This window comes from Rhipicephalus sanguineus, chromosome 6, assembly GCF_013339695.2.
Source record: "Rhipicephalus sanguineus isolate Rsan-2018 chromosome 6, BIME_Rsan_1.4, whole genome shotgun sequence".
Lineage (NCBI taxonomy): Eukaryota > Metazoa > Arthropoda > Arachnida > Ixodida > Ixodidae > Rhipicephalus > Rhipicephalus sanguineus.
This window is the reverse complement of record NC_051181.1, coordinates 75,841,660-75,868,903: the sequence shown is the minus strand read 5'-3', so window position 1 is coordinate 75,868,903 and position 27,244 is coordinate 75,841,660. Positions and strand designations below refer to the sequence as shown.

At 47.7% G+C, this 27,244-nt stretch overlaps 1 protein-coding gene across 2 annotated transcripts; it reads left to right on the top strand.

Annotated features, from left to right (window-relative positions):
* The first annotated feature begins 1,926 nt into the window (after positions 1–1,926).
* Positions 1,927–26,926, top strand: LOC119397925 (uncharacterized). Of its 2 annotated transcripts, XM_037665228.1 has the most exons (4): positions 1,927–1,969; positions 7,303–7,344; positions 9,247–9,651; positions 26,606–26,926. In XM_037665228.1, exons 1-4 carry the CDS (start codon positions 1,948–1,950, stop codon positions 26,890–26,892), a joined length of 756 nt encoding a protein of 251 aa, XP_037521156.1. In that variant the 5' UTR covers positions 1,927–1,947; the 3' UTR covers positions 26,893–26,926. The 2 variants fall into 2 exon arrangements, with proteins under 2 accessions (XP_037521156.1, XP_037521158.1); XM_037665230.1 differs by lacking the exon at positions 9,247–9,651.
* The last annotated feature ends 318 nt before the right edge of the window (positions 26,927–27,244 follow it).

Genomic DNA, 27,244 nt, shown 5'->3' with positions numbered 1-27,244 from the left:
CTATGCGTACCATTAATTCTGCCTTGGTGTTTTTTGTAGTGCCATCTAGTACTCTCACCAAAGAGTACATTGCTCTTAAAGAATTTGTTCCATTCAAAGTTCACTGTTAGGTTGGCTTCTGACGAAGACGTAATGGCCTTTGCCAGGTGTTCTTGATGGAGGAGTTCGCTTCTAAAAAAATTGATAATATCGTCGACGTAGACGTTGTAGAAGCTTCCAATGAAATGGTTGAGAAGAGTGTTTGTCATTTTTTTAAAGCAGCTCGGCGAGTTCTTACACCCGAAAGGTTGCCGGTTGCACTCACAGACGTCAGATGGGGACATAAAAGCGATGTACTGCTTTGTATCCCCTTAAACAGGTGTTTGCCAGAGGCCTTTTACAGAGGTATATCCTGGAAATCCAAGTACATCCATCTGTCTCGTCTATAATTGCCTATGTTGTAGGCACAGGAAAGGGAATAAGATGCGTCTGGTTGCTAATTGATCTGTAGCCCGTACAAAGTCGGAGGCTCCCATCTCCCTTGGGCGCTATGATTATCGGTGATGCATAAGGTGAAGGGGTGGGCAGATAATACCTGCATCCAGCATGCTCCTAAGCTCTTCTTTCAGCCATGCCTTCTTTTCTCTCGTGAGGTTGTATGGCTTCTTCTGTACTATTGTTGAGTCATCCAGCTTAATTAAAGGGGACTTCAAACCTTGTTGTACCGGGAGATAGCCTTCTCTAGAGTACGATGCCGAATATATCGTAGGAAGGAGGAGGAATAAACTTTATTATCAACCAGCAATTTAAGTCCCTTGGCCTAGGCCTCCCACGTGGGGACGTCGAGGTCTTGCCTCTTCGCCGCCTCGCGGGCTTGCTGGATGGCCCATAGCTGATCGTCAGCCCAGGGATGTGACAACTTCAGTAGCTCCAGGAACGCTTCGAGCGTTTTTGGACAGTACATTAAAACCTGTCATTGCAAATCGTTGCACACTCCGTGTATGATAAGCGAATAAGGCGATGGCATCGATAATCCAGGTTCCTCAAGGCGAAGAAAGCGCTGTTTTCCAAGGAAATACTCGATTGGCGTTCCGAACCTAAAACCGTAAAATATTGCGTCATGCCACCCTCAACGAGATTCTGGCTGGAACTCATATAGAAGCTTTCTTTCCAGCTGCACCATGTTTCAAGCTTGCGTTCCTAAAATTGCCCCTTGTGCCACTTTTTTATATCGAGCTAAGGAACTGTCACATATTCATGACCGAATCTTCATTAGACAGCCATCCATTGTTCTTCGCAGCTTGTTCATAAGCAGCTATCCACCCTTTGCGTGATCTGAATTTTATCACTGCAAATAACGTCCGCAATTGTGTCAATCAAAGCACATGTATTTCCTAGGCAAAGAAGTTACACGTTCATAGCACCTTGTTTTTATTAAAATTAGCATTCGTTTATCCTTGACGACACGCATGTGGCCATGTCATCGCGATATTTTCGATGACATTCTGAGTAGACAGTGTGATTCATGGAGTCCGCAAAATTTACATGGGATGAAGTTTTTAAACGAAAGTTAAATTACCGCAATCGGCAGATATGCCCAGTTCTATTGTCCATTTGCCTACGAGCGTATAGCGGCGTATGACAATGCTTAAACACCAAGCAAAGACTGTCGAAGTTTTCTGATCTGCTGACCCATGAACAACGCGTTCACTGCCTTTCAAGAAGGCCAGCATCGTCTTTTCAAAAAAAACGCCATCGATCATAACACGGAAACAAACAAAACATTTACCGATGGACGATATTAACAGTCTCCCTGTCATTCTCGTACGGACATATAACTCGTACTTAGCTCAATGTGTGACGTCACTCTTCTAATGCGTAGTAGCACAAGCCGGGGCCGGGACAATAAAGGTCTTATCTCCAACCACTTGTTCGCATGTGCTTGAGTGGAGCACGGTTTGCCGAAACATGGCCTTCCTGCGTCAAAACGGTGCGTAGCCCGGTGTCTGCGATCGAAATTAGACACAACGCCTCGATTGAGTGTATGTAAAACCATGCTAGTCATGTTAGGTCATGTGACCTGCCTTCTGCACATGGCAGTTACGGTGCTACTGCTTCATGACCACTTCATCAAGACGGTCTCTCTAGGAATCCCCACCTCCTCTGTAGTTTATATGCAAGTTCATTCACACGCCAAGAAATTATCATTCATTATCATATCTGTTCACAAACAGAGAACGACACAATCGAAATAGGGAGAGAGCAGGCTGACAACTGTGAACTAGAGGCGCAAAATGACTGCATGTTCTTTGGGGGGAGGGAAAAATTCTGCAGATCCCACCCCTTGCGGGAATCGCTTTCATACGAAGCAGTCAGCAAGTAGTTCTATGCTGCATTTTTTTTTGGCTTTGAGCGAAGCGTGGATTGAAGTGTTTTTGTAAAGGGAGTAGTTGTGTGCACATCGTGGGCTTACCAGGCACGTCGACCACACTGGCGTTTAAAGGGTAACCTATGATCTGAAGTAATTTCAGCACTCACGTTAGATCACAGGCACCAGTATTATCGAAACGAAGTGTACATAACGGTGCGATAATGTGAATATCATACGTAACTTTCGTTAGCGTATTCCTGCAGGGTCGAGCAACGCTTGCATACACCTGCTGGTTCATAGGAATACAAATGTAATGGTTATTAGACTGCTATAAAAGCGGAGCCAATACTGGAACCACAATTGACGTTATCCCGACATGACGCCTGTATCATAGGAGTGCATATGTAGTGCTTATTGCTTTGTTATGAAATTAGATATCCAGCACTACAACCACAATTGACGTTGCACCGACATTAAGCCTGCATAGGGTCTTTTCCCAAAGCAGTTTCTATACCTGACGTCACTCTGTGGTAGAATACCCGACTGCTTCACAGAATGTTTGTGTCGGATACCTGTTGGGATCCTAATTTTTATTCTTTGCATTCGTCAGGTCAACGCTGCTGATGACGGGTTTTCTTAACGCACTCGCATTTAAATTACCAGTATGGTCTCACCGTTCCTGGGTAGATATAAACTGTCAATCACCTGTAGCGCATAACCGTGGTATACGAGTATGTGCCATACATGTCTGTAGGAAAGCGTTTGAGGACTAACACGATAGGATGTTCACGTTATTGATGTTATACCAGGCAGCCATATTCGTCAAACCCTCTTACCCTCCCTGACCAACATCGATCGGCACCAAGTTAAGAAGGATGTCAAGAGAGCACCCAAACGTAGGCGGATAGATAGATAGATAGATAGATAGATAGATAGATAGATAGATAGATAGATAGATAGATAGATAGATAGATAGATAGATAGATAGATAGATAGATAGATATAAACACTCAAAGTGCTTTGGGTTTGCTAAGAAATGATTCGCATATAAAATTTAATGAAATGAAGATAAATCAGGAAACAATTAAGGAGGCAAGAAAATAGGAAAATAAAGAACTGATGGAAGCTCAGGCACATATAAGTCAGATAAAGATAGATACGGGATAAACTTTTCTATAATGAGGAAGCCCAGCGTGCGGCCCAGGTTGGCGGCCTCGTTATTCCAGGTAGCCGCGAGCCATTGCCATCTCTCATGCCCGTTCTATCAGGCTGTGCTGATTATTCGGGTCTGGGACTAACATCTTGGCCTCCCAATGCCATTTGGTCATTGTTTGATTGACTACGGTGCCATGTTTTCGCATGCATCTCCATGCCATATGGTATACGGTATCTGAAACATCACAGTACAATTGGCCGCAAAATAGTGCGGACCACGGGAGCGCACGGCGACATTGCCGTCCGTGCCGTCTAGTGACAAACCGTACGCTGTCGAGAGCACTGTTCCGACGATTGCGTGGCCAGAACAATGCTCTTGACAGCAGACGGCTCGCCACTATACGGCGCAGAGGGCAATTTTGCCATGCACTCGCCTGGTCCATGTGATATTGTGGCCGACTATACATGCAGATGTGAGATAGTGAAATTTGGTGCCTTAGAATGTCGTGAACGTTAGTATTCGCTGGCACTTTTGCGAGGGTTACTGTCTCTTCCCGAGTTAGGCTAAGCTGATGTGGTGCATAAGTTCTATTAACAGCGGAGCTATTTAAGCCGACCGTTAGTCCGTGCAGAGCGAACAGAAAACTATCATCATCACGAACCAGCACGCGCGCTCTTCGTCTTGTTCTTTCTCTTCTGCTTCGATCCTAGAACACGTGAGGCGATTTGTCCGGTGTGAGATGCAATAACACTGATGTGCGAGAGAACGAGTACAGAGAAAGAAAGAAAGAAAGAGGCAGAAAAAAAGACAAATATAGAAACAGACAGAATGAAAGGGAAGAAAGACAGAAAAAGAGAGAAAAAATAGACAGAGAGAGAAAGCTATAGAAAGAAACAGACAGAAAAAAGATGTGGAAAAAAGACAGCAAGACACAAACAGGAATAGAGAGAATCAAAGAAAGAGAGAGAAAGAAATAGAGAGAAAGAGAGACATAGAAAGAAAGAGGAAGCGAGAAATAAAGAGAGCGAGAAAGAGAAAGCAAGGGGAGAAAGAGAAAAATGACAGAAAGAACGAGAAAGACAAGCAAGAATATAGAGAAAGACGCAAATAGAAATAAACACAGACAAAAAGAGATTGAGGAGAGATATGAGGTGGGCTAGTTGGTGTCCATTCATCTTCGAAGGTGCGCTTAGTTAATACAGACACAGGACAAGTACAATACATGACACAATACGACGAGCACAAAAAGAGATAGAAAGAGCAGAGGAAAAGAGAAGCAGAGAAAGAAAGAAAGAGAAAAATGGAGAGAAACAAGGCAGGCAGCCCAGCTCCGCACTTCCCTCAGGCTTGGCAGCACTAGTGCGAAGCTGCCTTGATTGTAGCCCGTACTGTTGCAAATTTCCTTGAACTTTTTGGAAAGGTCCACCTTCCTCCTTAGCACGTCCTGTGCGAATGCCCGGCGAACATGATCCAGGTAGAATGCAGCGGCTGCCTCGCTTCCCAGCAGGAACTTGTGCCCTGCAATCTGAACGGTGTATATGTCTCGTAGGTGTTCCGTTGTCGTTTCTGTAACAATTTCTAGAGCTGGCATGGAAATCCTTCCACTCTGAAAATTTCGGCAAGCTGCTGGAGAATCGGTGAGTGTATTGCTGCCTCCCAACAGCGTCTGATGGTCCGCGCTATTGTTGCTTCCTCTGCTGTATGTACTTCTTTTGTAACGCTGCTAGCTGCGGTTCTTTCTTCGCCCTTGCTGTCGACGACGCTCTTAGCATGGGCTGGAATTTTCGAATAATTCGCAGCATGCATATATCGTGTGTCAGGATTTCGAGTGTAGGTTTTACGGAGTTTAGCTATTCTGGCTTTTCTTGTTCCTCCATGGTGGGTTGGCTGCCTATTTTTTGGGAAGGGGGCCTAGAGAGGTGTACTTTCGAATGGTATCTGGTATTTTCCTTTTCTCAGGACACATTTGCACACCTTCAGCATATCTTAGACTTCCAAGTGTTGACCCGCATGTTTCAGTAATATTGAGACGTACAGTTGCTTTACTTTGTGTGCTTCGACGAGCTCCTGCCAGGTGTGTAAGAAAATGTTACAGGCAATCTTGTTGCTAGACATCGTATTAGCGAAAGCTGCCGGCAAATGACAAAGACCGTTTGCGTGCGATAATTTTTGTGCCTACATCTGACAAAACACGCGGTTTTGTCTTACAAAAAGCCTGAATATCGCGAAAACATAAGCTCGACATGACATTCTTTAAGGCCGATGCCGTATATTTTAAATGCCCATTGACTAGCATGTTCGCTGACCTGGACTATATCGGGCAGCGCGAACTTTGATTTCACATTTTTGAAGGGCGCCGTCACGGTTTTTTTATACCTGATCATACGAGGCTGTTCTTCTGCACTGACGCTGTCATTCTGATATTTTGGTGTAGTTTGTTTACACGTATTCACAACGTCCTTCGTGATCTGTGCTCGCTTGATAAAATAATAGACAGCGAGTGTATGAACTAATAAAAAACACCATCTCCTGCTAAAGGGAACCTGTAAAGGGAACCATGGCGTAAATTTTTAAGGGCTGGCTCGCCAGGTTCTTAAGCTGGGGCGAAGTCTCGCGCCGTAAGCTGCATCAATCCATTCAAAGCGTCATGGAACGCGAAGAGGAACGCTACGCGCGTCGTGTGTTCCCTCTAGCCTGGCCGTTAATTCTCACAAGGCGAGCGGGGAACGCGGTCGACAGGCGCGCGAGAGGGGGGGGGGTAGGAGAGGAGAGAGAGGGGGAGGGGACGCGTAGGCGCTCATCGCGGCTTCGCTCAGGAGAGAATGAGGCGCGCGAGAGGGGGGAGCGTAGGAGAGTAGAGGAGAGAGTAGGCGCATGCGCAATGGAGCGCGGACGCCACCGCCGGACAGAGCCCCGGGCAAAATCTGCGTCACATCTAAAAGCTTAACCGCCTCAAGGCCTTGCATGATCGCGTTTCGAATGAAGCCAATCAGGTGCATCACCTAAGGATAAAGCTACAACCTCTCCATGCAGAGGACCCGTGAAAGAGCGGAGAGGCATGGCCTCCCGATTCCGACATGAGATCAGCCAGCGGGGAGCCGGGGGCCCCAGCGGGTCCGCCCCGGCTAGTCTCTCAGGACTTCATTAATGGTCTCTGTCTCTCTGTCTGTCTCCGAATCACATCATCTATATCCACCTACTAAAGTAAAACGGAAGTTACGTCACTGCAAAAACAGGTTACGTTGGCCCTGAGTTTTCAAATCTGGACTCAGTATTAGGACTGCAGGGGTCTGTGCTACTTGTACGCCATCCAATATAAGCATCTGTGCAGTGTTTCTGAAGCATGCTGCAAGAGGCGTCGAATACACTATTTGAGAAAGGCTGCATATGTAAACATGGACTATATAATCGCCCATTCTAACCGAAAGGAAATCTTTATCAATGGACGACCTCGATAGGAACGGGATGTCACCAGTATGTGCCACACTTAGGATCAGTAGGAACTAAACTATCAGTTTTTAAAAGCCACAAGAGCATGGATTTGACGTCCTGGTCGAGAGCCAGAAAAATCAACGTTACCATACGGTTTAAATCAATCGACGTCATAGCTAAGCAAACTTAATGCTACTGTTTCTAACATGAGGGCGAGCTTTTTCAGTACGGCCGAATGTTATTGTGACTTTCATGAATATTGCTGATTTCATTGCTTGGGCAATTTGCTTGGGCATTATTAAAAAACGTAGTGGAACACCGCCCTTGCCTTAAACATCGCGTGTTTTTTGTTTTGTTTTTTCAGATGTGTGCGTCTATGCCTGCATTCTCGTGTTCACGTTAGCAGGTAACTCTACAATATTAAGTGATGGTTTTACTTCGACCCAGAAAATTGTAACGTGCGCCCAAGAAACAGTTCATCCACGTTTCTAACACCCCTGTACTGAAGAATGCGTCCTATGTATGAACTTTTTTTTAGTGGCACGATCAACAAAACAACTCACACTATCATTTCACTTCCAAGCACTACCGGTGGAGCACGTTCGGTTTTCTGAATATTAGGAAAATATGTTTTAAACATAAAATTGGTGCGATATCGACGGTGCTAGTTCAGTTTAGGAGTTATACTCCGTAGATATGATATTGGAGCATACGCTTACTTAAAATGTTGGTCTATTATTCATGAAATTTATTTGAATGAGTTCATTGAAAGAGTAGACGGTTTCCTTGTGAGCAGCTGGGATCATTGCGGCACCTCGTAGAGCAGATCTCAACTACGAGCTTTTTTCTATGTATCCCCTGAGATCCGCTTCGGCATCACGATGAAACACAGTTAGCCCAAGGTATACACCAGAACACAAGACCGCTGAGGTACGAGTGCCCCTACCAGAAACCCAAGTCAAGCTTTACGGTCGCCAGCAATTCTTTTTTTCCAATATTATTCCTTTGAGAGAGATAATGAGTCGTTTCTGCCAAACTAAGAGGCAGTCGATGGTTGATTGACGAAGTTTTAAAATGTAAATAGGTTGCCCAATATGAAGAAAAACAAAGACCTTCGTTTGTCGTTAGTCTAAGTGCACTTATAACATATATAAATGACCTAAATCAAGCTAATAAAATTTTAAAGGGAAGTAATACACATGCAGGACCGAGCAGCTAAATATATTCTTCAGACCTATTCATCAAACAATGGCATCGCCATTAAAAGAACCGCCTTAGATTTCTCTTCCCACTCCCCTTCGCAAATATGCGAGGGTAAGCGCTTCTTTCATGAAAATGTTGTTTCGATCGTGTTAAGATTCACTAGCAATCAAAACAGCGCACCATGCCTGCCGAAAAAAGCCCCCAAAGGAATTATACGCGACTCTCGCACGTGCGGCGTCATACTGTTAATCAATTTTTTTATCGCCTTTATGCGCACTTGCAGATGTATCGGTGCTATAATTAATGAGCCTCCTCTCATCAAAGTTGCCTTTATTGAAGCCCTGTATTCAGGTTATCCGACCATATTTCAAGTGTTCAGCGTGCCACGCAATACGTTTATATAGGGCCTCTTTCCAGTAGGGAGCCTTGATTTACTCTGTAAGCTAACAAATAATGAATCAGTTATTTACGATCGGCATTTCCGACAGCTGTGTCGTCAATCTCACAATTATAGCCCAAATGTAGCGCTTTATTTACTTAAGCAATCATCCATTATTGAAAGAAGGTTCAGCATGCGACGTTTCCCACAGCGTCTCATGATCACCCCAATACGCAGTAGCGCCGAACATGGGAATAACATTATATAACTTGTTTTTGTTTTCGTGTGTGTGTGTGTGCGTGTATCTCTTTATCAGGGGCGTAGCCAGGGGGGGGGTTGGAACCAACACCCCCCCCCCCCAAATCTTTCAGTTTTGCTTGCGTATATATATATATATATATATACACGCGCACGAACATACATAAAGTAAGGTTGAACCCCCCCCCACTCCCGGAAAAATTTCTGGCAACGCCCCTGCTCTTTATCTTGCTCTCTCTTTATTTCTCAAATAAACAAATTTTGGTCCTTTCTGTACTCTAGATGAATTAGAAAAACTACATTATTTCTTAAGCTTGACTGTTCATTTTAAGCTACCCTATCTGAAAAAATAAAATAAAGCCAGCGTTATAAATTGAGCACGCTTTAAGTAAGATGGGCACGAGATGGGCACGCTTTAAGTAAACTGACTCGAATAGTCCACTCACAGCCTGTATCTTTCCCTTTCAGATAATAAATCGTACCGAGAAAACCTCCTGAAAAAATACTTCAAGAACCTAGTTCCACACACACCGTTTTTAAGCTTGCCAGACCATTATTTCGCCCTTCGTAACCCTTATGATGTTAACGGTACTCAGTACAGATTTAACCTTACGGGTGGAAAACTTCGTATCAAGACTCCCAAGTTACCGACACTCGTTGGCACGGCTTGCAAAATTCAAACCTCGCCTTACAAAAGAGTTTCTTGCATATTTCCAGTTGTCGGCTCGTTTGCCCATTACAACGCTACACTCTCTTACGGAAGAAGTGTATCTCAGGTATTTCGACTGAAGCTTATTGCCGAACAATACGACCTTGTGGGATGGCCAAATCCTGCGGACATATCTGTTTATATGTACCCGGAAGGCCCCAAAGGTAAACATTCTCATAAGCAGACAATTCTGTGTTTCGTGATTAACAGCTCACGCATTAATACGTATAGAAACAAGGCTCACACGAATGCACAACCCACCGGAATGATGCCTTTTGCTTTGAAGGATGCCATCTTGTCTAACTGCAAGTCTCAGCTGCCAGTTTGGATGAGGTCCATACATGCACGATCAGCGTTCTACATGCCAACACTCGCCCGGGCTGTCAGCAGCCCCGTAAGAAGCGATTACGTGAAATTAAAAAAAATCACAGTTTCGCCGCAACGGCGAAGCAATGAATGCGATAGCAACAAATTGCAATGTAACGCGAAGAACGGAAAGCAGCTCGAAATTTCCAGCGCGTAGCTCAAGTGCAAAGGACGCACGAAAAGAACACACACAGGACGAACGCGAACTATCATGCGCCACAGCTCGACACCTGAAGCGCACTGCTCAAACATAAAGCAGGACGCATGAAACGAATGAACAGGTCCACACAGGACGAGCGCGAACTAACTGTCACAATTGTTGCTTATTTCTGTTTGAACAGCGCGCTCCTTTCGCAAACGCGGCCGCTGTAGCGAGCGAAGTGACCTTCGTACGCTCTGTGACTTCAGCGCGGACATCGCGGGGAAAGCACAAGGCATAAAACCCCCCGTTCCAACCCCCCGCCCCTTCTTCCCTCGAGATAAGCTCACAATGGCGGCCACGCCCTGTAGGGCGAAGAGAAACGGCGTTACCCGTAGTTAACCGGCAGCTACTAGCGCGCGAGCAGACAGCGGAAGCGCAAGGTTCTCTCTGCGCTAATATCTAACAAATATCGCGCTCCTCGCGCCATCTCGCTGGTAATGAAGACGCTTATAAGCGCCTGCCGTCTCTGAGTACTGCGGTAAAGGGTGTGTATATAACGCTTGCCGTTAGCTACCTGACGGATGTGCCTTTGGTGGCCTAGTGGTTAGCGCCGCGCGCTGCGGACTGAAAGGTCGCTGGTTCGATTCCGCGCTTCGGAAGCTTTTAAATGCGAATGTATTTCTTTGTCGGCGGTTGTCCTGCGTCCCTGGCCGGCGTGCGCACAGATCTCTCCGCGCGCGCTCCTCCTCGCCCCTAGCAACAGCTGCGCCGCGCCTAGCAACCGGAGCAGGTGGTGAGCGGCGGAGGGTAAGGGAGAGGAGGAGCGCGCGGGCGTGTGATGGCGCTTGCATCACGGAGCAGCGGAGGGTAAGGGAGAGGAGGTGCGCTCGCATCGCGGAGCTCGCTCGGCGGACAGAGAGCTCGGGCGCTCCTCCTCCGCGCTCGGACCTATATATTAGAGGTGTGCGCCGCCGCCACCGCCTGTTTTTGGTCTCGCCGCTCGCGCCGCCGCGGAACTCCCAAGAGAGATCACGCCGCCGCCGCCACCGGCGCACAATAATTGCAGCGCGCCGCCGTTAGTCTTTTCTTTTATTTCGAATGGGGAATCTGATAATAAAATACAGCACTTCGCGGGAGCTCGGCGAGAAGCGCGCCCCCCGTTCCCGGTTCTTGTTCTGCAGCGCCATCATGACATCATGAAGCTTTCACACACTCTCAACATGAATGATGGGGACGGAATGCGCTTCAATGCAACAAACGCAGCCCTCAGGGATCCGATTTTCGGCGCACAGATCTTTTGATCGTGTTAGCCATCGACTGAGGTTTAATGCGGCCGCTCGTCCAACGCAGCTGTAAAGTCGGTACGCATTCCCTGCATCGTTCTCAAACATCTGGGGCATGTTCATATGCAAATTCAGACTTGAAAAGTTCCTGTTTCTGTGCATTTTATCCACTCTCTTCTTACACTAAGAATGAGCTGGCGGGTTCTGTGTGGCGACGTGGTCAAGAGCGAGGTGACATCACGGCTCACCGCTTTTTCGAATCACTGAATGCGCTCTGCTGAAATGGACTGTGGACATCTCCTTTGGATGAACGCATCGATAATAGCTCCCCAGAAGTTGTAGTATCTTTTTCTTCTTCAGAAATATCACGAGTATTGCGTGATCTTAACGCTGCCGCGTCTTCTAGCCATAAAGGGCGATGACCCAACTCGCTGGATAGCATATTGTTGAAGTCTTGGACCTAGTACACTGTGCATAAATCAATAAAAATTCGGTAGATTCCACGCGTTGTGGGATTTGGTTTCATGCGAAGCAGTTAGCGAGTACTTTGCTGTATTTTAAGGCTTTGAGCCAAGCGTTACGAGGTGGATCGACGTGTTTTTGTAAGTGTAGTAGCTGTGTGCACATCGTGGGCTTACCAGGCACGTCGACAACACTGGCGTTTAAAAGGTAACTTATGGTGCGACGTAACGCCAGCCTTCAGGTTAGACTACATACGTGAGTATTACCGAAACTAAGAGCACTTTATGGTGCACTCTTGTGAATATCATTGTAACTCGTTAATGTACTCCTCCTACGTCGAGCACTGCTTCAATATAGCTCTCTGAATCATAGGAATACAAATGTAATGTTTATTAGACTGCTATAAAAGCGGAGCCAACATTGAAAACACAGAGGTTAATCTGATATGATGCCTGTATCGTAGGAGTACATATGTAGTGTTTATTGCTTTCTTGTAAAGTTGGATAGCCACCACCACAACCACAAGTGACGTTGCAGCGACATTGCGCCTGCATAGACTGTTTTTCCAAACCAGTTTATAGACCTCGCGTGGCTCTGTGGTAGAATACCTGATTGCCACGCAGAATGCTTGGATTCGATTCCTGCTGGGATCCTGATTTTTATTCTTACCAATTCCTTGGGTCAACGCTGTCGATGTCGGCTGTTCTAAACGCTCTTGCACCTAAATTACTAATGTCTGTTCTTGCCGCTCCCGTGTAGATACAAACTGTCCATTACCTGTGGCGCATACCCGTATACCGAGGCCCGTGGTAAACGGGTATGTGCCACACGTGTCTGGAAGAAAGGATATGACGACGTGCGCGGCAGGATTTTCACGTTATTCATGTCATGACCCGACAGTCATATTCGTCAAATCCTCTTACCCTCGCATACCAATTTTGGTCTACACGAAGTTCAGGAGGCCGTCATGAGAGCACCCAGACGTAGGCGGCTAGATAGATAGATAGATAGATAGATAGATAGATAGATAGATAGATAGATAGATAGATAGATAGATAGAAACGCTCAATGTGCCGGAGGTTTGCTAAGAAATGCTTCGCATTTAAAATAGATAAGTGATATATATATATATATATATATATATTGTCAAGAAGAAGATGCGCCTCCATCCAGCAGCATCGCCAACGCTCGGCTCGCTCGGCTCGTGTTTCGGATCGCCGCTGTGCCTCTGGACGCTTCTTCTCGCTTGCTTGCCGCTGACGACCATTACGTCTTTCAACGACCAATAAACCTCTTCACATTTGGTGGAGGGTGCTGTTCATCCCCGTCGCTACACCCTGGAGCTGCGTAGCCGGACGCTACCGCCGATCATGACTGACCACGCAAACCCACCGGCGCCTTCGTCCCTGTCCGTCACCTGCACCGGGCTTCCTCGGCTCCGGGACCCAAAGGTCTTCAGCGGTGCAGATGAGACCGACGTGGAAGACTGGCTTGACCACTACGAACTGGTGAGCGCGCATAATAAGTGGGATGACCCCGACAAGCTAGGCTACGTCATATTTTATCTGACTGGCGTCGCCGAATTGTGGTACAACAACCACAAGCAGAACATCCCCACATGGACCGTCTTCAAGACGTCCTGCTCTGAAGTATTCGGTCGACCAGCTGTCCGCAAGCAGCGCGCAGAGCAACGCTTGCGCGTCCGCTCACAGCAGACTGGAGAAAGCTTCACAAGCTATATTGAGGACGTCGTCGACCTTTGTCGACGTGTCAACGACACCATGCCCGAAGCTGACAGGATCAAACAAATCCTGAAGGGCATTGACGATGGCGCATTCCAAATGCTCTTGGCTAGGAATCCGGGCACAGTTTCAGAAGTCGTCAGCTTGTGTCAGAGCTACGACGAGTTGAAGAAGCAGCGCGCTCTGACTCGGCAGCCTCCACGGGGTGGCGAGTCGCTGTGCAGTCTCGACACCATGCCTGACCATTCGACGTTGCTTCAGCAGGTTCGAGACTTCGTCCGCGAGGAAGTTGCCCGCCAACTTTCCTTAATGCCTTTTACTCACGAGCCTACCACCCGTCTGCCCACCCCGCTCCGCACTGTTATTTCGGAGGAGGTTGCCCACGCTGTTCCCCTTGCGCGCCGCGAGCCGCCTCCATCCAGCCCTGTTCACTACGCGCGTGCATCGGAGCCTGTGGCCGCTCCTGTCGCCTATGCGCAAGCCGTGCAGCCTGTAGCCGCGCCCCTCACGTATGCTGACGTTCTGCGTAGGCTTCCGCAACCACCGTACACTACGCACTCGCAGCCCACGCAACCGCCTGTCTATCCTTCCACTTGGGCAGCACCGACAATCGCCAATCCATGGAGGACGCCTGATAATCGACCGATTTGCTACGCCTGCTACACTCCTGGACACGTCGCCCGCTATTGCCGCCGTCGCCCCCAAACTTTCGGCGACCGTGCCCGCTCGTCGCAAGCCGGAAGCCAGCCCTTCCTCCAATACGTTCCTGGCCCATCACCGCGCGATGCCCCTACTCACCGCCCTGACTTCCAGCCGCAGCGCTCACCATCTCCTCGGCGGCGATCGCCGTCCCCCATGCGTCGCCGGCCCGGACCCTCCGACCAGGAAAACTAAACGCCGCAGTTCAAGAGGCAAGAACTGCGCCATCTCCGAACTGTCCAAGCCCTCACTCCTACCCAAATAACGTGGTCGCCATAACTGTTGAAGGTGTTCGTACTTTTGCCCTTGTGGACACCGGCGCCGTTTCTGTCATAGCCGCTAATCTCTGCCGTGTATTACGAAAGGTAACGACGCCGCTTTCGGGGCTGTCGCTCCACACCGCAAGCGCGCAGCAAGTGACGCCTCTCGCAGCCTGCACTGCAAGAGTGGTCATTGAAGGCAATCTGTACATCGTTGAGTTCATTGTCCTTTCTGCCTGTTCGCATGACGTCATCCTCGGGTGGGACTTCCTATCCCGCCATAATGCCGTCATCGACTGCGCACGCGCCGAAGTTGAGTTTTCCCCATTGTGTGACGCCCCATTACTTGACGCTCTTCATCAGCCGCCCAAGCTGCTCGTTCGTGAGGATACCGACATTCCGCCTGGCACTTTCGCACTGGTCCCTGTTTCCTGCAACGCCCACACCGACGCTACAGTCTTTTTCACGCCGTCCGATGTCTTCACGAGTCGCAGAGCTCTGCCGCTACCTTTCGCAACGATTGACATTGCCGCCGGCAGCAGCAATATATTCGTCTTGAATCCGCTCTCTGCACCTGTCACGCTGCTTGCAGGCGAATGTCTCGGCCGCGTGGAAGATCTCGACTCTTCGTCTTTGGTTGACGTCCCGGATGACTGCTGCGACCCACCAAATGCCCTGTCGGCACTCGGGGAGTCATCCAGTGATATATTTTCCAGTGCCATCGCCGATACCCTCACCCCTGCCGAACACGCTGACCTACTTGCTCTTCTGCACGAGTTCCGGAATTCTTTCGATGTGTCGCAACCTCAACTGGGCCGCACGTCGCAAGTACAACATTACGTCGACACCGGTTTACACCAGCCGCTGCGTCAAAGACCATACCGCGTCTCCGCTGAAGAGCGCCGCGTCATTAACAACCAAGTCGAAGACATGCTTCGTAGAGACGTTATTCGACCATCGCACAGTCCCTGGGCGTCTCCTGTCGTACTGGTGCGTAAGAAAGATGGATCTATCCGGTTTTGCGTGGACTACCGTCGTTTGAATAAGATAACCCGCAAGGACGTCTATCCTTTGCCGCGCATTGACGACGCCATTGACACCCTTCACGGAGCAGAATTCTTCTCGTCACTGGACTTGCGGTCTGGCTATTGGCAAGTTCCTATGGCTGAAGCCGATCGCCAGAAGACTGCGTTTATTACACCTGATGGCCTATACGAGTTTAACGTCATGCCCTTTGGACTTTGTAACGCGCCTGCTACGTTTGAACGACTTATGGATAATACACTACGTGGTCTAAAGTGGTCTATGTGCCTGTGTTACCTCGACGATGTCGTGGTTTTCTCCCATGATTTCCCTACACACCTCCGTCGCCTCAGGCACGTTTTGACTTGTCTGACCAACGCTGGCCTTCAGCTTAACCTCAAGAAATGCCGCTTCGCTGCCCGGGAGCTCGTCATCTTAGGCCACATGGCCATCCATGGGCCATCCACCTTGGGCCATCCATGGCCCAAGACGCGGTGGACGGGGCGGCGGCTGATAGGACTGCATGGTGGGCTGCAGTCGTGGCCTAGGAATGACGTCGGCGTACGCAGCCGGCACACTCGCCTGGAAGGCCTGTGTTCTGGCGACGACTTCGGCGTAAGGATGTGGGGCAGACACAGGAATCGCTGGGGGTGGCCTGGCTACAACTTGCGCGTAACTGAGTGGCGCAAGCGCCGGAGGTGGCTGGTGGTATTCCGGCATGACCTCCGCGATTTCCTGTTGAATAGCGCGGCGTAAGGGAGGCAGCAGTGTGGTCGACGGCTGTTCAACATGCTGCGACTGAGGCAAGGTCAGTAGAGAAAGCTGGCGGGCAATTTCCTCGCGTACAAATGACTTGACCTCGGCGAGCAAGCCCGAGGGATCAGAAATGGCCGACAAGCCAGCGAGGTCGCCGTCGCGTGATGGAGGTCGACGGGTCAGCAACCGCTGCCGGCGCAGCTCCTCGTAGCTTTGACAGAGCGTGATCACCTCTGTCACGGTACGAGGGTTCTTGGCGAGCAGCATGGTGAAGGCATCGTCGTCGATGCCTTTCATAACGTGTCGAATCTTGTCAGACTCAGACATGGTTACGTCGGCCTTCTTGCACAAGTCGAGGACGTCTTCGATGTAGCTGGTAAACGACTCACCGGTCTGCTGAGCTCGTTCACGTAAACGCTGTTCGGCTTGCAATTTACGTACGGCAGGTCGGCCAAACACGTTGATGATGGCGGTCTTGAAATCAGACCACGTGAGGAAATCGGTTGCGTGGTTGTTGTACCACAGGCTGGCCACACCCGCGAGGTAGAAAACCAGGTTACTCAGCTTTCCTGCCTCGTCCCATTTGTTGGGTACGCTCACGCGCTCGTATATCGCGAGCCAGTCCTCCACGTCAGTGCCATCCGCGCCGGTGAATATAGGAGGGTCGCGGATGCGGGGGGAACCGGAGCATGGTGTCGGTACAGGGGGAAGCGTTTGCTGGGCGGCGTCTTGAGGCATGGTAGAGGGCACGGTACGGGATCGAAGCGCCAGGGGCATCGAACGGACCGAAGCTGGTTGGACGGCGCAGCACTCTCCACCAAATTATAAAGGCGTTTATTGACGGCACTAGTCGACGAAGCACAACGGCGACAGTCAAGACAGAGCGCGGACTCTGAGCGCGAGGAGCGTGCTGTCAGAGAAGAGCCGAAGCGGACGACCCACTAGAGAGCGCCCGAGAGGGCGACCCATTACATAGACTTCCAACGCTTCGCTACAATATATATATATATATATATATATATATCTCGGTGTGTTAGTACACATTTTCCTTTCATTCTTGCTCGAGTAAATCGATAAATAAATACAGAAGTAAAGAGAATGGCAAACTTAGAATATAGCTGAGCTAGTTGGTAAGTATTCATGCTAAGAAGACAGGACGTGGAAACAAGGACATAAGAGAAAAGTCGAGAGAGGGAACAGCTATCTCTCACGTAGATTACTACTCGCACTTGATTGATAGGTATGGCCTCTTACGTGGGAATGCGCAGATAATTATTTGTGTCTACCTTCGGTTCCGCCGCTCTGCGATTTTTCAGTTGTTAGCGGCGTTTCTGGTGTCTTGACTACTCTCCTGTGTCCGTGTACGCACGCCCTGTTTTAAATGCGAATGCATTTCTTAGTCGGGCTATGTAAGGCATCCGGCGTTGTCCGCGCGCCTCTCCGCCCTCACTCCCTCTCCCATAGCAACAGCTACGGGCGCGCGCGCTTATCCTCGCCCCTAGCAACCGGAGCAGGTGGTGCGGGCGGAGTAGCTGAGAGTGAGTGGAGGGGAGGAGCGCGCTCTGGCGTGCGTAGAGAGAGTGTAGGAGAGGGTAGGTGCAGTGCTTCGCCGCTTCTTCTCTCGCCGTTCGCCCTCTCTCCTCCCTGCGCCACTGCCTCAATGCAGTGCGTTTGAAACGCGTTTGTAGTGTTTGTGCTACCTTGGCACAGCCTGAAAACAGCGCGCTCTAAACGCGTTTGCGCTGCATTGAAGGCGGTGGCAACATCCCTGAGGTGATTGCGAACGCACGTAGGAAGCGTTCGTTGAAAGAGGCGCCCAAAAGGGATAGACTTGAGCGCGTCGATTTGTCCAGCTTTACGCCATTAAAATTACTACGCCGTGTACTCTCGGCGCAAGAAACGCATTCGCATTTCCTCACGATTCCCTTCGTGGAGGTGGGGGCATTTTTTATAAAGGGCGCCTAACAGCCTCTGAAAATACAACAAAAACAAGAACAACGAGCGTGTTATTCTCTTGGCGTTTCTCGTCTTTTGGTGCACTTCGTGATGCCAGAACAGTGATTTACGTGACATGATCAGGGTACATACTCTCCACTGGTTTATATACGAGAAATAACAGTTGTGAATTGTCTCCCATACTGCTTTGCTATGCAGCCACCCACCCGCTCTTGCTTCTGTCGCGCGACTATCCTGCGCGCTTTACTCATTTCGCTCCATTTTGTGAGTTTGCAACCGCGCATGCAGAGATAACAGACGGTAGCCGACAAGCCCGAAATCATGATAGGTTCAACGCTTAGTCCTGACATTGTACGCGTGCTTTATGAATAAATAATTGACGAGGAGATGTCTCCTGTAAGAAGGGTATCGAAGGCGAGAACGAAAGCAATGGAAAAGGCGCCAGATTATATGATTCTTTCAACGGACGCACTCTTTATAGCGGAGACCATGGAGCTTTCTAGGAAAAAAGGCGAGCCCGCTACGACGGTTTTTTGTATATTTATTATTGCGTTAGCAATTGTATGGACACTCAGGACAGGTTTTCACCGTCGCCGTCATGTTCCGTATAAACTGTAAATCGATAACATCGCTCCGCACATTGGATGTTCTACCCGCGAGTAAAAGCTCGCCAGCGTTGGCAAGGAACATGGCTAAAGCAGAGATGAAACAAGCTGGCCATCTCCGTCACAAGCAATAACATCAATGCGCGTGCGAGGCTTGCCGTCGATTGTTCCTCAAGCAGAAGGAAAGGCGCCGCTCGTCATTTGCTGGGCGAAGGAGCAGGAAGGGATGTCTGGGGAGAGGGACTGCGTAACTCGAGCAGCAACTGTGAACTTTGACTATAAGGGCGCGGTCGAGAGCGCTGGCACGCCGCTATTTTGGCAGACATCCCCCAGTGGACGGCTCGTATACCTTGTACGCGCTGTGAGCGCTGTGATCTCACTGCTTCGCGCTCGGACCACTGATACGACAAACTGACCGAAAACCGTTTCTCTCCCGGGAGCGGCCGTATTGCCATACACCAGCGTTTTGTAGAGTTAGGTGAGATCGGAGCAAAAAGAGTTAGCTGCTAGCCCTCGTCCATGTAACATTACGTCGTGTACTTGTCGCATTGACTGTTTCGCCCTCCCCCCCCCCCCCCCCACCACGTGCCGCGCCGCCGCCGGTCCGATGAACCCCGCGCCGTTCACGCGCCGCCGCCGCCAGAGGTGGAAACACCGGCGCGCCGCCGCCGGTGATTTTGGGTGCGGCGCACAGGTCTACTATATATATCATTCAGGGAGCGCGCGCTTTGGTGTCTTGATAGCGATGGAAGTCGGTGAAGTCGAACCTCTCGCGGCAACGATACCACTAGGACGAAGTGTAACAGAATGCAACTCGAGCATTACGCCTCTACGTGCACAGTCTCGTCTCTCTTCATTAATTAATCGCACACTCATCGGGTGCACCCAAATGCATTCGCATTTCCTCACGATTCCCTTCGGGGAGGTGCTGGGGATTTTTTTCGGAATTATTTTTCTTTGGGACTTATATATATATATATATATATATATATATATATATATATATATATATATATATATATATATATACTTATACATATACGCAGCATATACGGCGACGGCAAAAACGAGCCGAGACTGTCCATATATTGCTATCGCAATAAAAAGTGGTGAGGCTTGCACTAAGCCGCGCAAGGCTTGAAACAGCGAAAGTGCACGATGCCGAAGACTAATCTGGTTGGCTTCTAGGTTGTTTCTAGGTCTTAGCTAAGAGATGCACGTTGTTTCTACGTTGCTTCTAGGTCGCTGCTAGGTTTTAGCTTGGTGATGCTAGGCTGTTTCTACGTTTATTCTCAGCGCGGAGAGGGTCACAGACACGACACCGATGTCCAAACTCCAGGGACAGAAACTCGCGCTGAAGCCAAGCGTTGGGACCTCTCACAGATCTACGGGCACGTCGTCGTTGGCGTAGGCCTTCCATCGCTTCGGGGTCTTCTCGCAGCCGCTTTTTGCCTTTCCCGTTACCTGGTGTTCTCTCGTTGTACGTTCTTGGGGTCTTCGGCTCGCCGCCGTCGCTTCGCAGTCATTTGTTGGGCTAACCATTGCCTTCTTCATCTTTAGTGGACCAGTGGTGAGTAGTGGGATTTACCCCATTTCTGTGGCACATAGCCGTTTATGATGACGATAGGTTTTTGGTTCGTCGGACAGGGAACGATTTGCTAAACTGCTTCGCTGTTAATAAGCTTATTAATTCCCTGACTATGCCCTCGTACGTCCCCTACCACCCCCATTCCCACACAAAGAAAAACAATACCGGCGTTTCCTCTGTACCTCTATTTATGACACTATTTCTTTAGATAGGTAGCTCTACTGCTTCCGGTACAAACGCAGAAAACGCCTCTGTGCATGCGTTTGATCTCAAAGTTGAGCCAAGGTGAATATTCCTCCCTTCCCCATCGCACGTGCGTCGACATAGCAACGGACATGCGCCAGTGTCGATTTGTCCTCTTCTCCCGCGCACCCCTCTCCGTCGGTCGGCGAGGCCCGCGAGCCGGTGGGCGCGCGCGCCTCGAGCCTTCGGCTCCTCTCACGCGACTCCCGCACCGGCAATATGAAATGTGGACACCACTGCGGCACGCTTTCCCTAATAGTTTCTGCTATCGCTAGGGAAGCTTGGTTAACGGCGTTCAACCACATTTTTAGTGTGAAAAAATGTGTTTGTACAAGGCTATGTATTGTATATTGTACAAAACTATGTTATGCTCTCATAGCGTGCCTGGATAGCCGAATGGTTACGACGCTTGTCTTCGGATCGTGCGGACGAGGGTTCGAATCTCACCAAGAAATTTTTTTAGCCAAGAATTTTTCTCTTTCTCTTTCTCTATCTTGCTTTCTCTCTCTCTCTCTGTAGTCATTCTTTCTCCTTCGATCTTTTTCTTTTTTCCTTGGCTTCCGTCTATCTCTTTCTTTTTCTCTCTCTCTCTGTACTTGTTGTCCCTGCCTCCTTTCCCTCCTCTAACCCTCACATCGGTTCTCATTAACCTCACTTCCCTTTCGCACCAGGGCTGGCCAGAGATACTTTGAAATTGTTTCGCGATACGATACGAGATACTCGGGCAGGAAGTATTTGAGATACAGATGCAATTACTTCCGGAATTATTGTATCCGATACGATACTTCGCAATTGTATCTTAAGATACTTGGATACATTTGCGAATTTGCTAATATATATCGATATTTTTTAAAAATTTTAATAAATGTGTTTAAGAAGAGGTTCGTGCCTATACATGGCTCCGGCTACTCCTCTTCCCTTACTTATTAATTAGCGTCACGAGCTTATAAATAACCGGTAGAGTACTGTAAAACTCACGGTAATGTCCTTTTTAAAACGAGTGTTTTCCCATCATGCATAATGTCCACGTGTCAACAACAATGTTCACACACAAGACACACAAGAAACGTTCGCACCGCTATAATGAAGCAGCAAACGCCTAGTTCAAAAGTGTTTACTCGAAAATTTCTGAACTGCGACCAACTTTGTTTAATTTTAACAAAATATCTATTTGTATCCCAAGGTTGCTGACTTTCCTGCTAAAGGTATATCAGTTTTATTCCGAAACAACTTATTGGGATTTCTTTGGCTGCTTAGCATGACAGCTCTTTATATGTTGCGTTGTCAGTGGTTTTTGCTTGTCCCTTTTGTAATTGGTGGATGTCGCTGCTCTACTTGCCGACCAGCTAGCGGTTTGCCATCTGCTTACGAGATTGTCAGTAAGAAGCCTCCGCACGATGGCGCAAATACCGCTGTGCAGTCTTGCCTTGTCCGTAAGCGTATTACCGTTTTCGCAATATCGGATCCCCCACATGTGTACAGTAGCAACAACGCTGGTAGCAATATTTTTTTGTGACACATCTGGTTTACATTGAGGACATAAAACTGCAATCATTTGTACTATATTCTGCTTGTCTTCTGGCTTGAAAGCTTTCATTAACAACATATTCACTAAACTGCAATCTTGTAACATTTCTTCTCAGAGAGAACTAGTACCACCCGGAAACGTCTCAGACGTATTCACTGGCACAAAGCGCCGCAGGATACCACTGTTATTCACACCATTGCCACTTACAGTTCCGATTACCTGGTGATGTTTAACAGCAAAATACATTACGGCGACCTAAAAAAGGAAAACGAATACATCTAAGTCAAACAGCAAGACGTTTCCGTATTAGAAAATCACAGTGAATAAGTATACAGTGTGTTTGACGTAATTAGAACCTAATATCTAAAAAATATAGTGGTTAACCGCGACAGAATGATACCAATAGCGTGTGGTTTGCTGTGATGTGGCACTCGTTATGGCATTTTTTTATATTGCACTTGATTGGTTGATTAACTGAGGCCCATCATGCAGCTGATTAAAACAGCTGAATAATTAGCAGGAGCTTGAATAATTTAGCAGGAAGAACAAAGGTAGAGTACGCCAAGATATCTTCCGTCACGTAAGGGCTTGCTATATTGCATCTAACGTGGACACCGATGGTGCGACGGTTGTTAGAATCTCATTTGCATATAAGTCAAACTTACATCCACAACATCTTTCAAATCGTTGTTGGGTGAAAGCCGCCACACGAAAAGCAAACTTATTCTTGCATTCTTCAGACTTTGTAACAACGCATGATGCAAGAGAAACGTCGATAACAACACTATATCGGCATAACTGCTAGCGCGAAAGACGCCTCACGCATTGTAGCAGGCAGAACGGTACCGTGTTTACGAGGAAGTGTCGAGGCACCCGACACAAGTAAGAAAGAAAATATAAAAAAAAAGGTCGGCTGCGCGTAGACGTTCGCGCGCTTGTTTTTGTCGAGATCGCGCGAGCGCCATCAGTTGACTCTGTTCCACCAACCGCGACGCGCAGACCTCATCGCCTGCCCTCGTGGGAGGATTCTGGCGGAAACATAAAAGAATGTCGCTGTCGTCAGTTATATTCGGGTGGCTTAGTGGCAGCAGTATCATCTTGGGAAGCGAAGTTCAGCCACCTTTTATTGTTCCGCACGGTGTTGTTTCTATAGCAGTATCTTGTATCTTAGATACACAATGCATCATTGAATGTATCGGAAATACGGGTGCAGATACTCGTCTTGCGAGACGTATCGCGATACAGATACAAGATATCCAAAGAGTATCTAAGATAGTATCTAAGATACAAGTTTCTTCGATACTGCCCAGCACTGCTTCGCAACCCCTTGCTATAGTATACAATAAAATACTATGCTGTGCTCTGTTAGCGTGCCCGTTTACGTCGCTCGCCTTCGGATCGTGGGACGCGTGTACGAATCTCGCCTCGCCAAGAATTTCTCTCCCTCAATATCTCCCTTTGTTCTTCCTTTCTCTCTTTTTTCTATTTACTCGTTCTTTCGCCCGTCAGAGTTATTGCATCCCATGCGGCACAAATCGGCGCACGTGTTCTGGCAGCGAAGCAGTAGAGCAAGAGAGGAAGACGATGAACAAGAGGACAAAGAGAGCGCGCACCGGTTCCTGATGATAATCTTCTTCCTACGACACGCGGCAAAGCACGAGTATAAAAGCTCTGCTGTAAAACGTTAAATCACTTCCATTGCTTTGTAAGTTATCCGTGACGGCCATCGGGTCTAGCATTTTCGTTGATTAGAACGTGCGCTCTGAGTCCAGCAAACAGAGTTCCTGTGCCGTCGCTGCTTATGTGCGATGTGCTTGGGACAGTCGAGTAACACGATTTGCAGAACCGGTTTGCGGTGTGTCTCGTGGTATATTTGTGCTTATTTGCTGCTAAATGTTCGAGGCATTATTGTCTGTTAGTTATCATTAATATTGTGTCTAGCAAAGAAAAACGAGCCCTTAAAAGTTGTCTCCTAGAGTATGGACGTTATATATCGTATATCTTACTTTATATTTAAACTTGGAAATTAAAGAATAATGGTATAATTTGTGAGCCGTAATAACGTGAGTTTTATGGAAGAAGCCTGCAGTTGTTGCGTTATAGCCAGCATTGTAAACGTTACGTAGACATCGTTTCTGCATGACGTAATTTTTTTGTAGATTAGAGCATGCGGTTGTATCCCTGACAAGTTGGCAACAGTTAAGATCAGAATAAAAAAACTGGGGAGGGGCAAAGCATGAAGGGAACGGTGTTTCAGCTACACGAACGTGAAACCTGGGGAGAGGCGAAGCATGCAGTGTGCCCGAATCCTTTTTAACAATGTCTTTACCTGACCAGAAGGTATTCCGTCGAACTCTCCGCTAAGCGTGCCCCGGTGTTTTTCACAGCAAAATCTTTACTCTTTACTGCTTTACTCGCCACCGGTCCCCTAACGCACCATCACTTTGCAGATATGTTTCAAGAAGTGGTGTTGCAAATAGATGACTTCACCTTAGAGGTTCACGTTGGTGTCTGATTTTAGAAAAGAAACTTCAGCGCCTTGGTAAATTTCGTCGGGAGTTCTGACGCCACTGCTAAGCCAAACATATTGTTTTAAGCAGTAACGACGAACCTTTAACTCATAATATGTATAGTATAGACCGGTCGCGAGTAGTGGGATTTACGGAATTTTTGTGGCAGATACCTGCTTACGATGGACCGTGACGACGACATGACACGCCGACAAGGCGAGACCCTAAAATGCTTCGTCCCTAAAAGATAGCAAACTAACTTATACTGCGAAAACAGATCGCGACGATCGCTTTTGGATAGATTGTAATGCGTGTAATAGCATGTTTTGAGCAGGACGCAACACTGTTGCTGTATATTCTAGCATTTCTCGAATCATTTCTGTGCATATAGAGCAGTTTAATACGTGCGAACGATCAGCGTAGTTAGTTATGTAGGTCATCTCGCTTAACATCTACTAAGTTCTTGCTGCATTTAGAATAAAGCCACAACCACGAGTGAGACAGCGCGTACCTGAATGACCGACATAGAGTGTAGCACACCGCAATATTGCGCTGAATGTTACACGGTGTAAAAAGGCGAACACGCAATTGGGAGCACAAGTGTGAAAATTTATATGCAGATAAAATTACGCTATGTATACCATGCATGCACTGAAAGATGTACTAACGTCATATCAACAAGGGCAGGCATATTGATACCGCGATAGGTTACTGGTTGTTAAGGCAAAAGCCTTATGTGCCTCACCAATCGCGGAAAGTGACCGTCGGCGTCATCACGAGTGATGTAAAAAATCATGTGATGATGTCCACATATGACGTCACCATGACATCGCAGGTCGCCAAAATGTGTGATGTTCTTGTAACGTCACACAAGGACGTCGTATCCTGATATCGTTGCTTAATCAAAGGTGGGCCGATCCCGGAGGCAGTGAAGAACGCCACGCTTGGTGCGAAAAGCGTTCGGGCTGGGGGAGTGGAAAGAGGGGGGGGGTGATCAATGCATTTGACTGAGAATAAAAAATTGCTTTCGCCTTCCAGTCGGCTTAGGCAGATGTATAAGGGCCCGTGTGATTTTTTGAACGGCGAGGTATCTATTTATGTTGATACACGCTCTAATTTAGCCCCGTTAGTGAGATAGTTGAAAGCACTGGAAAGAATTCAGAGACGAGAAATATTGATGTTCTGCGAACAAAACTCTCAGAACACTAAAAATTAATAATACATGCGGAAGAACCGTTATTTTCCATCAAAATGGTAGGAGAAAAGCATGGATCAGTGAAAACCGCGACATCTGTGAAACATGAATCTATATTATGGATAAGATATCACGCTTATTAGTGACCATTGGTGGTGTTTCTGGCGTTATAAGGAAAAACTAGATGTTACTAACAGGAGAGCTAGATTTCGCATTATTGTTCGGACTATGTTCTATTACGCGAACTTGACGCAGTGGCTAGCGATATGCTACTTCAGCAAGGGATACAATTTCGACAGTAAGTTACAAGTGTGCACTCAGGATACACTTTTTTAGCAAGCTCAAGCACTTACATTTCACTTCTTTTGTCATACTAAAGTAGTCTGTAAAGATGTTTTTTTTAAATTGAATGTATATAAGGAGAGGTTGGTGCCAATGCGTGGCGCCTGCTACTGCTCTTCTCCTGCTCAATGGTTGTCGTCGCGAGGTAGAAAATAAACACAAGGCTATACACAGTACACAGCACAGTACACAGTACAAGGCTATGTACACAGTACAGCACTTACGCACTCAGTCCAAGTTTTTCATAGAATATTCTGTCCACTCAACACAAAAGTTGACAAAACACAAGTATTCACACGATTGAAATATCCACACAAAACGTAACAGATATGGCAACATTTTAGTGAACTGTCAAGATGTTAGTTCCCAAGACGTGTTTCACACAAATGGCTACACCGACATCTGTATTCTATTTCAGGAGAGACGCGTCTGGAAGCATCTAGCATATTCGTTACGGAGTACATTGTGATCGCCACTACCGATCCAGCGTTCAAGAAATTCAAAGTATTTCACGATAACGAGACCATCATAACGCAAGTGTGGCATAGTTTTGACGACTATATATTTAGAAGATGCAAACAAGACATGAGAAACGTAATGAAGGATTCGTACGCTAAACGGCTAGCTCAGAATGCAAAACGGACGAAACCGATAAATGATTCTTTATTCTGGAATGGCCACAATGTGGAGAAAAATACCGTCTGAACAATTATTCATGTCCATTAAAAATTCTCTTGTAATCTGAGATGCTGCGCCGTTTGTTTCACATCAAACACCTTGGAACGCAAACGTAGTTTTTTTATATGTGTAAGTTGCCCGCAACGTCAGATTGTAAGTATGAAATATTTGCATTTGCATAAGAGTGGCTGAACGTATGGCGTTAACGCAGTTTTTCCTTGGTAAGGGCGCATGACGTGTATTCTTGGTCTTTTGGTCTTGCCTGCGGTCAGTTCTCCGACGAGGATGCCACGAACAGTTGACGTATGAAACCGTAAAACTTCACCACCACGTAATTCAAATAGGCCACGATATTGACTTCCAGTGGTTACCTGGCCAC

Coding starts and splice junctions, on each gene's coding strand:
- LOC119397925 (XM_037665228.1), top strand. CDS start 1,948: ATGGCCTTCCTGCGTCAAAACG. Junction 1,970..7,302: donor GGCCTTCCTGCGTCAAAACG/GTGCGTAGCCCG, acceptor TTGTTTTTTCAG/ATGTGTGCGTCTATGCCTGC. Junction 9,652..26,605: donor GTACCCGGAAGGCCCCAAAG/GTAAACATTCTC, acceptor ATTCTATTTCAG/GAGAGACGCGTCTGGAAGCA.